This window comes from Globicephala melas, chromosome 16, assembly GCF_963455315.2.
Source record: "Globicephala melas chromosome 16, mGloMel1.2, whole genome shotgun sequence".
Lineage (NCBI taxonomy): Eukaryota > Metazoa > Chordata > Mammalia > Artiodactyla > Delphinidae > Globicephala > Globicephala melas.
This window is the reverse complement of record NC_083329.1, coordinates 12040618-12054744: the sequence shown is the minus strand read 5'-3', so window position 1 is coordinate 12054744 and position 14127 is coordinate 12040618. Positions and strand designations below refer to the sequence as shown.

At 40.5% G+C, this 14127-nt stretch overlaps 1 protein-coding gene across 2 annotated transcripts in view; it reads right to left on the bottom strand.

Moving 5' to 3' along the window:
• Positions 1–14127, bottom strand: part of CACUL1 (CDK2 associated cullin domain 1) — a 72217-nt gene that overhangs the window by 47040 nt on the left and 11050 nt on the right. For both annotated transcript variants that reach the window (XM_030839400.3, XM_030839401.3), the window contains exons 2-3: positions 3308–3434; positions 2320–2422 (exon numbers count right to left, since the gene is read on the bottom strand). In XM_030839400.3, coding sequence (XP_030695260.1) covers positions 2320–2422; positions 3308–3434 — 230 coding nt within the window. The remainder of the gene's footprint in view (positions 1–2319; positions 2423–3307; positions 3435–14127) is intronic.

Sequence of the window (14127 nt, the reverse complement as noted above, 5' to 3'; positions counted from 1 at the left end):
AGTGGCCTTCCAAAACTGCCAATTAGACTGAGCTTGATAACGCAGTACTATAGTGCCCTCTAACTTTAAAAAACATTTTACAGTAATATTCTAATTGTAAGAATGAAATGTAGTCGTATAGTGCTTACAAAATTAAGTACAAGAAAAAATTCTACACAAGCAGAAACTGCAATATGACAAATAACTAGCAAATCACAATTCTATCAGTCAAATTAGTGACTCACGGGATGGCAAAGCATACGTGTAAAACATATTATAAAATTTCCAATTCACATTTCATAGATAACTTTTATAAGCAAGACAAGTAATTATTTTATCCTTATAATTTGAATTGAAATGGTTCGCTTTCTGCTTTAGAATATTTAATATTATTTTAATAATAGCAAAACAGTATTCATAAAACAATCTTTTTTGAGATGAGTTCTTTGTCGATCTAATGAAATCTCTGGTACACCCTGCACCCCAAAGACCACCAAGACTTCATGTTAAAAAACGAGACCAAACTCGGATTTCTACTAGAAAAGCTTTCACTATCCAACAGAGAGTAAATATTTATAAACATTCATCTGCTATACATTTCATTCAGCAAGTGATGCTTAGTACGTATGAGATACTGGGCAAGGTACTAACAGCACAATAATGAAAACAGACATGCTCCTCTGCCCTCTCAGGTGGGCATGTGGGGTGGGGAATGTGGGGAAGGGGAACAGCTAAACCAGAAATTACACAATGAACTACCATGAAGTACTGGGTGTTACAGTAGCACAGATGAGGGGCTCCCAAACCTGACTTGGGGAACAAGGTATCAGAGAATGTTTCCCAAAACAAATGATGTCTAAGTGGCAGCCTAAATGTTAAGTTCACACTGACCGAAAAAATAAGAGCGCAGAAGAAAAGGAAGAATGTTTCAGACAGTTAAGTAAACATGGCAAAAGCCAAGATGTGAGATAGTACCTAAAATGTTCAAGGAACTGAAATAAGTTCAGTAGGCAGGAGCAGAAAGGTAAGACATCAGGCTGCAGAAATAAGCAGGAGTCAGAAAGTGAAAGGCTTCCTAAATCATATTAAGAAATTTAGACTTTATTCTAATAGGAATATGATAATCAGAGCTGTACTTTAGAAGCAGTCACTCTGACTGAAACGCAAGATTCTAGTTAGATGTGTTAAGACTAGAGGCAGAGCACCAACTAAGATGAGCATTTTAGTAAAACACTTGAGATGATGTGGCCTGGACTGGGTGGTGGCCAAGTGGACAGGAGCCAAGAGAGAAATAGAACATAACTAGGATTCAGCAGTAAATCGAACGTGGGGATTCAGAGAGAGGGTAGAGTCAAGAATTAGTAAGCAAATCATTCAAAGCTACAATGCGCAGATCTCAGGTTTCATCTATGGTTTACATACAATGCCTAGCACGAAATATATTTACTAAATGAATAAAGGTTCTGTATTTAATGGCAAAAAGATGACGAAAACAATTTACACTAACAACAGGAAAAAGATATATTTGGCTATGATAAACACAGCTCTGGCTATACTTAAAAAAAAAACAAAAAAAAAACACAGGTAAGTGAGGAGAATATCCAAATAGCAACCCAGCACTTGCTAGAAACTGTAGATATTTCAGAATTGCTGGAGCACTTCCTAACTGTGGTGTGGACCCTGGTGATCTACTGCTGAGTGACTTTTCTGCACATCTTGTAACTTCTACACCACAACTAAAATGTGATCTGGTCCTGGAATAAAGATAGTACCTGACCTTCAAGCACTGGAAACTTTACTGAGGCAGGGAGGGGCAGAGTAGGATCAAGAAGCCAAGTGCTTCCTTAAATAAAATATTTCCTGCAACTTGCCCCAGATTTTACAGCTGGGATGATGTTCATCTGTAGAGGGTTTATCAACAAAATGCTGACTTCAGTTGTTTATATTAGCAAATATTAGAAACTGGTAGGCAAATACCACTTCAAAGATAATAATTTTCAAAAAAATTCCAGAAAAAAATTAGAATATACACGTTTATAATATAAAAGTCACCAAATACTGAGGTTAACAGAATAAGGTTTTACATAAAAGAAATACTGCATGGTAATAAACAGAATTAAAGTCGGAAATACATTTAATTCAAAAATGTCCACAGTTTATGTCAAATTTTCAAATTAATCTATTCCAAAGATAAGACATTTGATCAATATTCATCTCTAAAATATTTATATATTTATATCATAATCAAATGAACAAGCCTCCAAAGGTATAATATACAAGCTAATTCCAACCAGTCAGAAAACCCCAAAGAAGCTAAAACCAATACTGTAAGTTCTTTACCTGCAGCTCCTTTGAGACTCTTTCTAAGTGATTAGTTATCTTTTTAATCAGATCACTATACATCTGTTCCGAGTGCTGCTGGCATACACATTTATACACACAACTGTGGGGAGGAGGGGAGACAGAAAAACCAAGTTAACGATTTTAAGGTTGAAGCACTTAGTTCAACCTAAGGTTAAGGCATACCCTCAATATGTAACCACTGGTCAAATAATTAATTCAGGCCTCAAAAAGTGACTCATTGCAACTCTTAAAACAAAAAGTTATCCTGCCCCAATCAGTGTTCATATGGAAGGGACATTATTACCAGCTACAAATAATCTTTTTGAGTATTCTATTAAATGTTTTATCAGTATTAGATAATCTAATATTGGGTGATTATCTGAGAGTCTGACTATGATAACTACTTATAAGCCAGTTTCTCTCTCGTTTTAATGAATGTCAAAATAAGGAAGAGAGTGACAATCAGCAGGTTTCTAACTAACAAAAACGTTTGCTGTGTAACCTCTTTGTGCATCACTTGTGCAGAACAGCACAGTTGTCACTTCCTCCTCTTGTGACTGGGCTGATCTCACAACCCACCCCAGTCCTCACTGATTTGCTACTTCCATTTACCAGGAGCTGGGAAACAAAATAACCAAAGATAGTTAAACTTGTGTGCCACAAACATCAACAGATTAAGCTAACATCTCCCTGTGATACTAAAACTACATATTTTTTGTCTTTTTCCACTGACCTCTATAATTTCTGCATTATGTATGGTGGGCGTGGCAGGCTGAGGTAGGATTAACACTATCTTCATTTGAAAACCAATTCTGAAGCAAAAAGTATAAATCAAACCCCCAATCCACAAGTACGGAACATATAAATAACTTACAGAGCCTTAATGTAGGTATCATATATTATATGCATACAAACTGTCATAATTCAAGTTGCTGTAAACTTCACTATACCCTCTAAAACCCAAGCAAATTAAATCTTGACTTACCTGTATATCTGTTCATAGGATATGGGGATATAGTCACCAGGACTCTGAGTTAAAAGCTGATCTATGGCACCATCCAATTTTGGCCAGTATGTGCTCTTATAATCTTCAATAGTTATAACATTCATTACTAAAAGTAAAAAGTGAAATTAGTATTACCATGTGCCACATGTAAGATCAACACAAATCAGTTCTGCATTCTCAAACTCCTCCCACTGACTCTCCGATTTTACACTGACACTGTGTCACCTAAATACAACTCAATTATTATCCCATTTCCAATTTCAAAAATCCCAACCTGGCCAGGGATTTTAAGCAGCCATTAATTATGATTTAAAAAAGAATTACTATGAATCTGTTCATCTTCAAAAATAAAAACAAAACAGCAATTATCTCTGGTTCCCTTTCCCGGTTTCTGTTATCAGTGGAGAGTTCTTAACATGCACTGACCCTCAAATACACATTGCCAACGATGTGACAAGATGGCCTATGCACGAACCACGATAAAGTTCTGGGAAACTATGACCTCCAATCCATCTTTACAGACAGCTCTGGGAAATCTACCTAGGGAAAGGACTATGGAAATTAAATTCCAAATGCTAGAGTGCTAAAAACTCACAGAGATTTATCGCACCACCAGTACCTCCTGGACATGACTACAGCTCTGACTCAGGCTCTCCCTAGCCTATCCTTTAGAAAAGCCCAACAGAAAAAAAAATGTGGATGAACTGGAGCCTTACATTGAAGGCGTACCTCATTCTTAACGGCTGGCTCTTATTCCTCCATGATAGATTTAATAAAGCATTTGTAACAGGTTGTCCTAACAACTGTGAAATCCAGGGGTGATGGGTGCTTCACAACAATGAAATGCTAATGTTAAAAAGAGCTACCCAGGCTTCCCTGGTGGCGCAGTGGTTGGGAGTCCGCCTGCCGATGCAGGGGACACGGGTTCTGTGCCCCGGTCTGGGAGGATCCCACATGCCGCGGGGCAGCTGGGCCCGTGAGCCATGGCCGCTGGGCCTGCGCGTCTGTGAGCCTGTGCTCTGCAACAGGAGAGGCCACAACAGTGAGAGGCCCGCGTGCCGCAAAAAAAAAAAAAAAAAAAAGAGCTACCCAAAGCACCTAAGATACCCTGTGTCTTATGAACCATGGTAGGAGCTAACAACTACTGGATCAGCCATTTTACTCTTTATTTTTATCAGAAACTCAAGAGCAGAAGGTTGACTTCCCCAAGTGTACACAGCTAATCACTGGCAGAGGTACCAGGTAAAGCAAAGCCTTGACCTAGCATCTTTCTATCACACTACTGATTTCCAAATTTTAGTCATTCAGGTTCAAGACGTTTCTCACGTCTATGTGCCACCCATATCATGTTTGTTCAATATTTTCTTTAAATCAGTTCACTTTTTTTTTTGCTTAAATATACTTAAAGGACACTTGAGGAGTGAACTATTGATTTACACAACACAGAATCATCTTAAATGTATTCTGAAATCAAAGAATCAGACCAAAAAGGCTACATATGGTAAGACTCTCATTTATTTATAAAGGCATAACTATAGGGAGGAAAACAGATCAGTGGTTGCCAGTGGGACTGGAAGGTGGAAAGAAGGACTGTCTGCAAAGGGGAAGCAGGAAGGAATTTTTAAGACAATGGACTCTTTTGTATGGAACCGCGGTAGCGGATACACCACTCCATGCATTTGTCAAAACCAACAGAACTATACACTATAAAAAGTACATTCACTGTATGAAAAAAACACAAAATTTCACCCAGGATGTAGTGGTAAAGATGGAATGGCAAACTGTGGCAAATGAATCTAATTCACAAATGAATCACATAACCCACACTAAAAAAAAAATAGGGAAGAAAATGGAGAGGAATGTTTTGACTACATATAAGACTAAAAACAGAAAGAACTGTACATGCGTGTGCACACACAGGTACACACACAAAAGGGAGAAGGAGGCCAGATGCTGGAGGGCTTTATGGGCAATGGAAAGACTTTGCCTTTCACTCTAAGATGAGGACATGTGGAAGGTTTTGAGCAGTGATGTAATCTGACTTTCATTTTCTATGGATCATTCCAGCTTCTGTACTAGCAATAAACTAAGTTAGAAGGCTGTGAGATGATGGGGGATTGGAGTAGGTGGTAGCAGTGAGGGCAAGAGGAGAGGTCAGATTTTGAATATATTTTAAGGCAGAGCCAACAAGATTTGCTGATGGTTTGGATGTGAGATGTGAGAGAAGGGTCAAGGATGATTCTAAAGTTTTTAGCCTTCAGCACCGAAGGATGGGGTTGCCGTTGACTAAGATGACGAGGATGTAGGAGAAGCTTAGCACGTCTGGGAGTGAAGCTGAAACTGTTGGTACCCCACCCATTTACAGTGATCCACAAAGGCCACTGTCAACACCTACCATTATATGCCAGTGTTCTCTCTGGCTGCCGGGGTTGCTCTGCCTGAAGGAGAGGCCAGTTGGAAGTTCTAGAGAATTAACACCCCCAGGAGTCACCATCAAGTAATGACTAATGAGAACTCAATGTAAGTACCCCGCGTCTCCCTTTACTCTGGGTGAGTATGCACTGACTCCCAAGTCCCCACTGGGATTCCACTCCAGTCGCCGCAGTGTTGCCTTCTTTATGGCTTCCTTACCATCCCTGTCTCTGTCTCCACACTCCTGCAGGTGCTTCCTAGAATCACCCCCTTGTGCATAAAACTACTCGCACTTAAAACAAAATAAGAATTGATCAAAAACAGAAAAGTAGTGTCATGTGCAATATAGAAATAAACACAGTGTTATTAAATTCTAGCTAGGTCCTACTGCCTTTAAAGGTTCTGAGTGAAGCTTGCTTTCCCTGTGAATAAAGGAGATCGGCAGATGCTGAGAAGTGTTACATGCTAGCTCCAAAATACCACCTTTCTGCTTTCAGAAGGATTTAAAAAAAAAAAAATTTTTTTTTAAGTAACTGAAAAACAAAGAACTTTCTCACTATGTGATTCTAGGTTATTGAACCTCCTATCAAGTGTCTATCACCTAAACCACATCATACACCTGCTCTACGCCAAACGCTGGGAATTAAGGAAGGTAAGTGACAAGCTCAGAAAGAAATCTTCAAGTACTGAAAGCCAAGAATGAACACACCAACCCCATGGGTTCCTGGACCACTCGGTTCAATTAACTCCACCCTGCACTGCGGCTGGGGAGACACCTGCTTCCCAAGCACACGTTTCACTTTGGCAAATCTCCAAGTCAAAGATGTGACAGAGGAAAAAGAACCTAAGATGTGAAGTCCCGCAGCTGTAAGGACAGAATGAAGTTGCACAGAAGCAATGATTTCTGATGCCTCTCAGGTCTTTCATGTGGCATTAAAAAAAAAACAAAAACTGCTCTGGTTTTAAATATCTTTGAAAACAGACTTTCAAACCAAAACGAAAAAGGCACAAGTCACAGTAGAAAATCTTAAATCCTATTTCCACATCTAAAAAGAAGCTATATTTCCACATATATTTTGCTTGAAAAACAACAGAAAACCAATTCACTTACATCCTACCTATTACGGAGTGAATGTTTGTGTCCCCCCAAGACTCATGTGTTGAAACCCTAACTCCCAATGTGATGGCATTAGGAGGTGGAGCCTTTGGGAGGTTTTTAGGTCATGGGGGCGGAGCCCTCACAGGAATGGATTTAGAGTCTCTGGAGAACTCCCTCACCGCTTCTGCCATGTGAGGACCCAGTGAGAAGATGGCCTTCTATGAACCAGGAAGCAGGCTCTCTCACCAGACTCTGAATCTGCCAGCGCCTTGATCTTAGACTTCTCATCCTCCCAAAGCATGAGATAAATAAGCCACCCAGTCTATGATAGTCTGGTACAGCAGCATGAACAGACTAAGACACTGGCTAACATGACTTTCTTCTCAGGAGCCACCCAATCTTCACCACAGTAGCAAAGGAAAGCAGAACACAGAGAAGCATCTGCAGAGCTACAGGGAGTTCGAAGAACGAGCACTAGTTGGTATTCATACACTTAGCCAAAGGTTAGGAAGGTTTTTCATACCAATCTGTGGTCAACACTTAAAATGACAATCCAGAAAATGTTAAGATATTGAATTTCTTGCTAATCTCAACCCAATCTCTGACTTAAAACAAACAAAATATATTAGCTGTTTGGTTTATCCAACATTTGACATGCACAGCCTCACAGTGTGTGTATGTGTGTGTGTGTGTGTGCGTGCGTCCAGTCCTGAATTCTAAAACTAGATCCTCTAGCTAGAGAAATGTAATCAATCGCTTTCAACTTTGCCCACAAAAAAGTTCAGACTAACCAAAAAAAATATGAAACATGGAACCTAAACAAAAATGAAATTACCATTAAATAACTACATTTTACCTAGGTTAGATTTTCCAGCTTGAAAAAAGTGCACTATTTTTAAAACTGTTTAAAGAAGGTATTCTAAACTCAAATGCCTACAAGGCCCAGGCCATTAACATAAGTGAGTAAAACAGGCCTGGTATAAGAATAAAAAAGAGCAGTGAGCATTTCAATGAGCTGGAGAATGCATATGCCCTCTAGAGACATTCAAGTTCACAAAATGTAAAAACCCTCAGGTTGCCCTCATAACATCACGCCACAAGGCTTAAACCTTGAAACGCATAAGATAACAAGCTCACACAGCCTCAGTTCTATTGAGAAAGTACTACAACTGACCTTTACTAAAATAAAGTGAAATAAAATCTAAAACACATGGAATAGCTGGAATCTAAGGTTCAGGAAATACTATCAGATTGCTAATAAATGAGAAACTATTAGGGATATGTAATTCATACCAGGCAGGAATAAATATGTTCAACTCTCATACTTTGTTATCCAAGTAACTTATCAACCCTTGACACATTATGTGTTTATTATCAATCTTCCTCAAACTACACATAAGCCCCTTGGAGAAGGAATTCAGCGCTAGAGCCCCAGCTCCAAACTATCATATGATAGGTATTCAATAATGTATGTGAAGTAAATTAATTTAATGGAAGTCAAAATAAATGTTTAATATAAAAAGTCCAAGGCATACTACTTATTAGTAGCTCTGGAATTAAAAATTGAAGTGCATTTGGTTTCACACAGGCTAAAGCAAACCAGGTAAGCCCTACCAGATATTCCTTTTGAGTTTTTTTTCTTGTTATTTGTTTGTAAGGGGAGGATATATTCAGAAACTATAGCAGGTATTATTAATTCATTCTTGGTCTACTGCAAAGACTGGCCACTACCTACTATCAGTGGCTCTCAAAATCTGATACCAGAGCAGCATCAGCATCACCTGGAAACTTGTTAACTTAATGTAAATGCAACCTGCCAGGCCCCAACCCAGACTTAGGGAGTCAGAAAAGTGGGGAGCGTGTAACACATGATACAGAAATCCATTTGAGCCTTCCAGGTGATTCTTTTTTTTTTTTTTTGCTGTACGCAGGCCTCTCCCGTTGCGGAGCACAGGCTCCGGACGCGCAGGCTCAGCGGCCATAGCTCACAGGCCCAGCCGCTCCGTGGCATGTGGGATCTTCCCGGACCGGGGCACGAACCCATGTCCCACTTCATCAGCAGGCGGACTCTCAACCACTGCGCTACCAGGGAAGCCCCCTCCAGGTGATTCTTATGCCGGCTACTTTGAGAACCACTGCCTAATGCTCCTATTCAAGCTCAGGACAGCCAAGGGTCACAGGTGCTCCTCTGTTCTCCATTGCTAGCACGTGGTTGTTGGTTCCGAAAAACTCGAACTGGAGAGTCAAAGGTGTAAATGTAGCACAGAAAAAAATTTAAAGGGCAGCTAGGAACTGTTTTATGTCCAAAAAGCATTAAAGTTCTACTCTTCCATGTCCCTTCTCCCCACCAAAAAGGCCACTTTCATTAAGAACTGGCTCCTTAAGAAGAATACAGTATTGGCAATTATGAAATAAATGATTAAGCCCAATTAAACAGGCTAAATTGTGTCTCAAACATAGTGACCTTTCAGATTAATTGCAACTAATTACAGTTAGATAATCTGACAGATGGACTAGTAGAAAAAAGCTCTAGGCCTTCCTTTTAACTCTGGCTAGGGAGAAAAATTACGACTTCTTGTTGTCACAGCAAGCCCATAACAATCTTGTAAATCTGTGTGGTCCAAAACATTACCACCTGGTAGAATATTATTCTTCCTCCAGCACAAGGGGATGTCTGAAATCTTTCAAGTAATGGACAGAGAGAAGCTGAAGGCCAAGAACAAAGCCTGCAGAATGGGGAGAAGCCTTTGGGAATAAAGAAAAAGATCAGTCAGAGTGGAAGAGAATCAGAATCAGAACAAGGCTGTGTAGTCTAACAAATAAATGGAGTTTTACTCTTTATTTAAAAAAAACAAAATCCCTGTTACTTATTTCTCTCAAAAGGAAAATAATTTGATCCTGGCAAAGGAAAAAGTAACACTTAGCTGCTCCTAAGAGAACTGCCAAGTTGGGAAAAAAATAGTAATAGAGGTGACCAAATCCTTTAAAGATCCTTTTCCATATTAGGGGGAAAAAAACAAAAGCTGTGCCAGCTACTCGGGTATATTTTGACTCGCCAGTAAAAGATGATATAGCTAATGTCAAGTCCTAATGAAGCAACTGTTTCTGAAGTAAGCTAAAAACTTTTAAAAGTTATATGCTCTATGGGGAGTTTCTAAGTTTTAAGTTCTAAATTGCACGTGTTTGGGAAGTTTCTAAGTTATAGGGTTTGGGGTTTAGGGTAAGTTACATTTATATAAACAAATAACTAGATAACATTTTGGTCCAGATAAGGCTTATAACATACTAACTATATGAAACCATATAACCTGCTTTGCCTTGTTTCAAATGACATGTTTCTTTCCCCCAAACACTGTAAAACTTGTATAGAAAACACATTCCACTGTTGTTTTACTGCTTAGAAATGACACATTTCTCAAATTGAGGAAAAAACAGAACAGTAGAAACTTCCTTCATCACTACTATCTTAGAAAGTAGCTGCAGTGACCTACCAGCAAGATTGAAATCTATCAATACATTACTTTAGAATAGTTACTGCACAACATTATTCTACAATTACAACATCACATTTGAGCCTGTGACACAGTTCTCACTATGAACATGTTATGAAAGTACATATATGAAAAGGTCAAGTGCTATTAAAACATCCATTATGGCTCCAACTCCAACTAATCCAGAATCTCACAATATTCAAATAGAAAGTATCTGCTCAATTGTGATTACATTATGTGCAAACCATGCTAACTGCACATCTGCCGTAGTTTTAAAATTCTGTTTTTCCTGCAAGATTTAAACAAGTCAAACTCTCCATGGCATTAAGACCAGGAAAGTAACTCTGAAGTAGCAGTATAAGGCAGTGTGTGCTGAGGTGGAAACACCAATAGTGAGCTAATCCTGCCCTGCAGGACCCTGAGAAATTCAGGACCTAAGGACAGGATACAATGAGCGAGATTTAGAGGCAGAGAGCTGGTGGCTGGAGTGGGAAGGGTGAAGATTGGTTGCAAGTCTGTAGACTAAACTGTAAAAAAGAGAAGAGTTATCCTGCACAGAAACTGAAAGGTAAAAGCTTGGGACTCCAGGACAGATACATGGCGGGTGGGTGTGTGGGTGTGTGGGAAGCACAGGGCTGGCAGATTTAAGTAAAGTCAAAAGTCAAAATAAGAAATGTTCAAACATCTAACCCTGCTCCTTTTCTTTAATTCTAGAATGCCATCGGCCAGGAGAAGTGTCTTTACTTCCTGCCCCACCTACCCAACCCTACCATTCTCCCAGAAAGGAAGAAGATCCTTCCCTAGAGAAACGGAACAGCCCCAGAGAAAAGACATTCACATACTATTTGGCAGTTCCCCAAGAATAGCAGCTTTGCATCCAATTAACCCGAAGTGAAGCCCAACACTTACACTTGGCAAGGTCCCTTGTAAACACTGAACTACCAATTAGCCTTTTTCACTTTTAAATACGAATAGACAGCTAAGGATCACGAATATTTGCAAAGTCTCAGACATCAGAGATCAAAACAAACAAAAACTGCAAAGATAAAAGCAAAGAACTAAAAGAACAAAAGAAAACTTTTTTAAAAACCCTATAATTACTATGTTGAGAAGATAAAAATTAGTAATAGTAATGAAAAAGGAGAATTCCAAATGCTCTTAAAATTAAAAATATAGCCATTGTTAAAAATCCAAAAGAAGGGCTTCCCTGGTGGCGCAGTGGTTGGGAATCCGTCTACCAATGCAGGAGACACGGGTTCGAGCCCTGGTCCAGGAAGATCCTACATGCCACAGAGCAGCCAAACCCATGTGCTACAACTACTGAAGTCCGCGCATCACAGAGCCCATGCTCTGAAGCGGGAGAAGCCAGCGCAATGAGAAGCCTGCACACCACAACAAAGAGTAGCCCCTGCTCGCTGCAACTAGAGAAACCCCGCATGCAGCAATGAAGACCCAACACAGCCATAAATAAATGAATAAATAAATAAATAAAAGCATTTATCTCATCATAAATGCCTTTATCATAAAAAAATCGAAAAGAAAAAAGTAAACACCTAGAAACTCTCCTAGAACATTAAGAGAAATAGAATATACTAAAAAATAGTTAACAGACTTAGAAGATCAAAACAGGAAATTCAACATTTGACTACCAATAATTCCAGAGAAAAGGGAGAAGAGAGAAAATGTAAAGGGAGAAAAACACTGACTCATTTACCTAAGAAAACATCCCAATAATTTTCCAAAGGGAAAAAAAGACCACACGCAAAATAACAAGAATAAAAATGGCACCTGAATTCTCCACTGTAACACTGCAAGCTTAAAGTCAATGAAGCAACACTTTAAAAATTACTTAGGGGGCTCCCCGGGTAGCGCAGCAACTGAGAATCCGCCTGCCAATGCAGGGGACACGGGTCCGAGTCCTGGTCCAGGAGGATTCCACATGCTGCAGAGCAACTAAGCCCATACACTGCAACTAGTGAGCCTGCGCTCTGGAGCCCGGGAGCTACAACTACTGAGCCCATGTCCCACAACTACTGAAGCCTGCGTGCCTAGAGCCAGTGCTCCACAACAAGAGAAGCCAACGCAGTGAGAGGCCTGCGCACCGCAGTGAAGAGTGGTCCCCACTCGCTGCAATGCACAGCAACGAAGACTCAATGCAGCCAAAAATAAATAAAATTTTAAAAAAAATCATTTAGGTAAGAATTCTATACCCAAACAGTCAATCAAGTGAGCATTTTTATATATTCAAGACCTGATATTATTATCCATACACATTTTCCCAACAGACTGCCAGCAGATATGTTCTGTACATACACACACATACATGGGAACACACCAGTAAAAAGAAAGACATGAAGTGAGGTGGCCAAGACGGCAGAGTAGGAAAACCCTGAACTCACTCCTCCTCCCATGGATACACCAAAATTACAGCTACTTACAGAGCAACTATCTATGACAACGGCCTAAAAACTAGCAGAAAAGATATTCCACAACTGCATACCTAAACAAGGAACCACAATGAGCTGAGTAAGAGGGGGTGAGACGCGGTATTGTCAGGACTCACAACTCCAGGTCAGCGATCCACGAATGGGAGGAATATCACAATCAGAGGTTCTCCCCAAGGAGTGAGGATTCTTTCTGAGCCCCACATCAGGCTCCCCTGCCCAGGGTTCCTGCATCAGAAAGATGAGCCCCCAGAACATCTGACTTTGAAAACCAGCAGGGCTTATGTCCAGGAGAGCCAGAGAGCTGTAGGAAACAGACTCTGCTCTTAAAGGGCATACGTTAAATCTCACACACTTCAAATCTCAGCACAGAGGCAGTAAATTGAAAGCAGCCTGGGTGAGACCCATGTGCTGATCCTGGAGAGCCTCCTCAGGAGGCAACTGGAACTGCCCCTGGGGATGGAGATGCTGGCAGTAGCCATTTGGGGCAGTTCGTTCTACCAAGATAACACAGCACTGGCAAGTGACGTTTTGGAATCCTCCCCCTAGCTTATTAGCACTGGGGGCTTACCCGCCCACCAACAGGCCAGCCCCAGCCCCAGGGCCAGGCAGACAGCTGGGAAGCCTACCTTGCCCTCCAGCAGCCCGGCAGCCACTGCATGAGGCAGGGCCTCACAGTCAGGCTGGGGGCCAGCCCCGCCTACCAGCACACCCACCATAGCAGTCCTGCCATAAAAGAAGGGCACAGGCAGCCCTACGGGGGCACCCCGTGAGCATATAGCTCTGGTGACCAGAAGGGAGTGTGCTACTGGGACCCACTGGATGTCTCCTACATAAGGCCACTTCTCTAAAATTGCGAAATGTAACCAACCTAACACAGAAAACTGGGCAAAATGAGCAGACAGAGGAACATGTCCCAAACAAAGAAACAAGACAAAACCTCAGAAAAAGAACTAAACGAAGTGGAGACAGGCAATCTACTCAACAAAGAGATCAAGGTAATGATCATGAAGATGCTCCCTAGCCCAGAAGAATGGATGAACATGGTGAGAATTTCAACAAAGAGCTGGAAAATACTGAGAACCAAACAGAGCTGAAGAATACAACTAACTAAAATTAAAATTACACTAGAAGGAATCAACAGATTAGATGACACAGAGTAACAGACTGTGATCTGGAAGACAGTAGTAGAAATCACCCAAGTTGAACAGAAAAAGAGAAAAAATAATTTTTAAAAATGAGGATAGTTTAAGAGACCTCTGGTACAACATCAAGCATACTAACTTTACAGGGTCTCAGAAGGAGAAGAAAGGCGCAAAGAACTTGTTTGAAGAAACAGTAGCTAAAAACTTC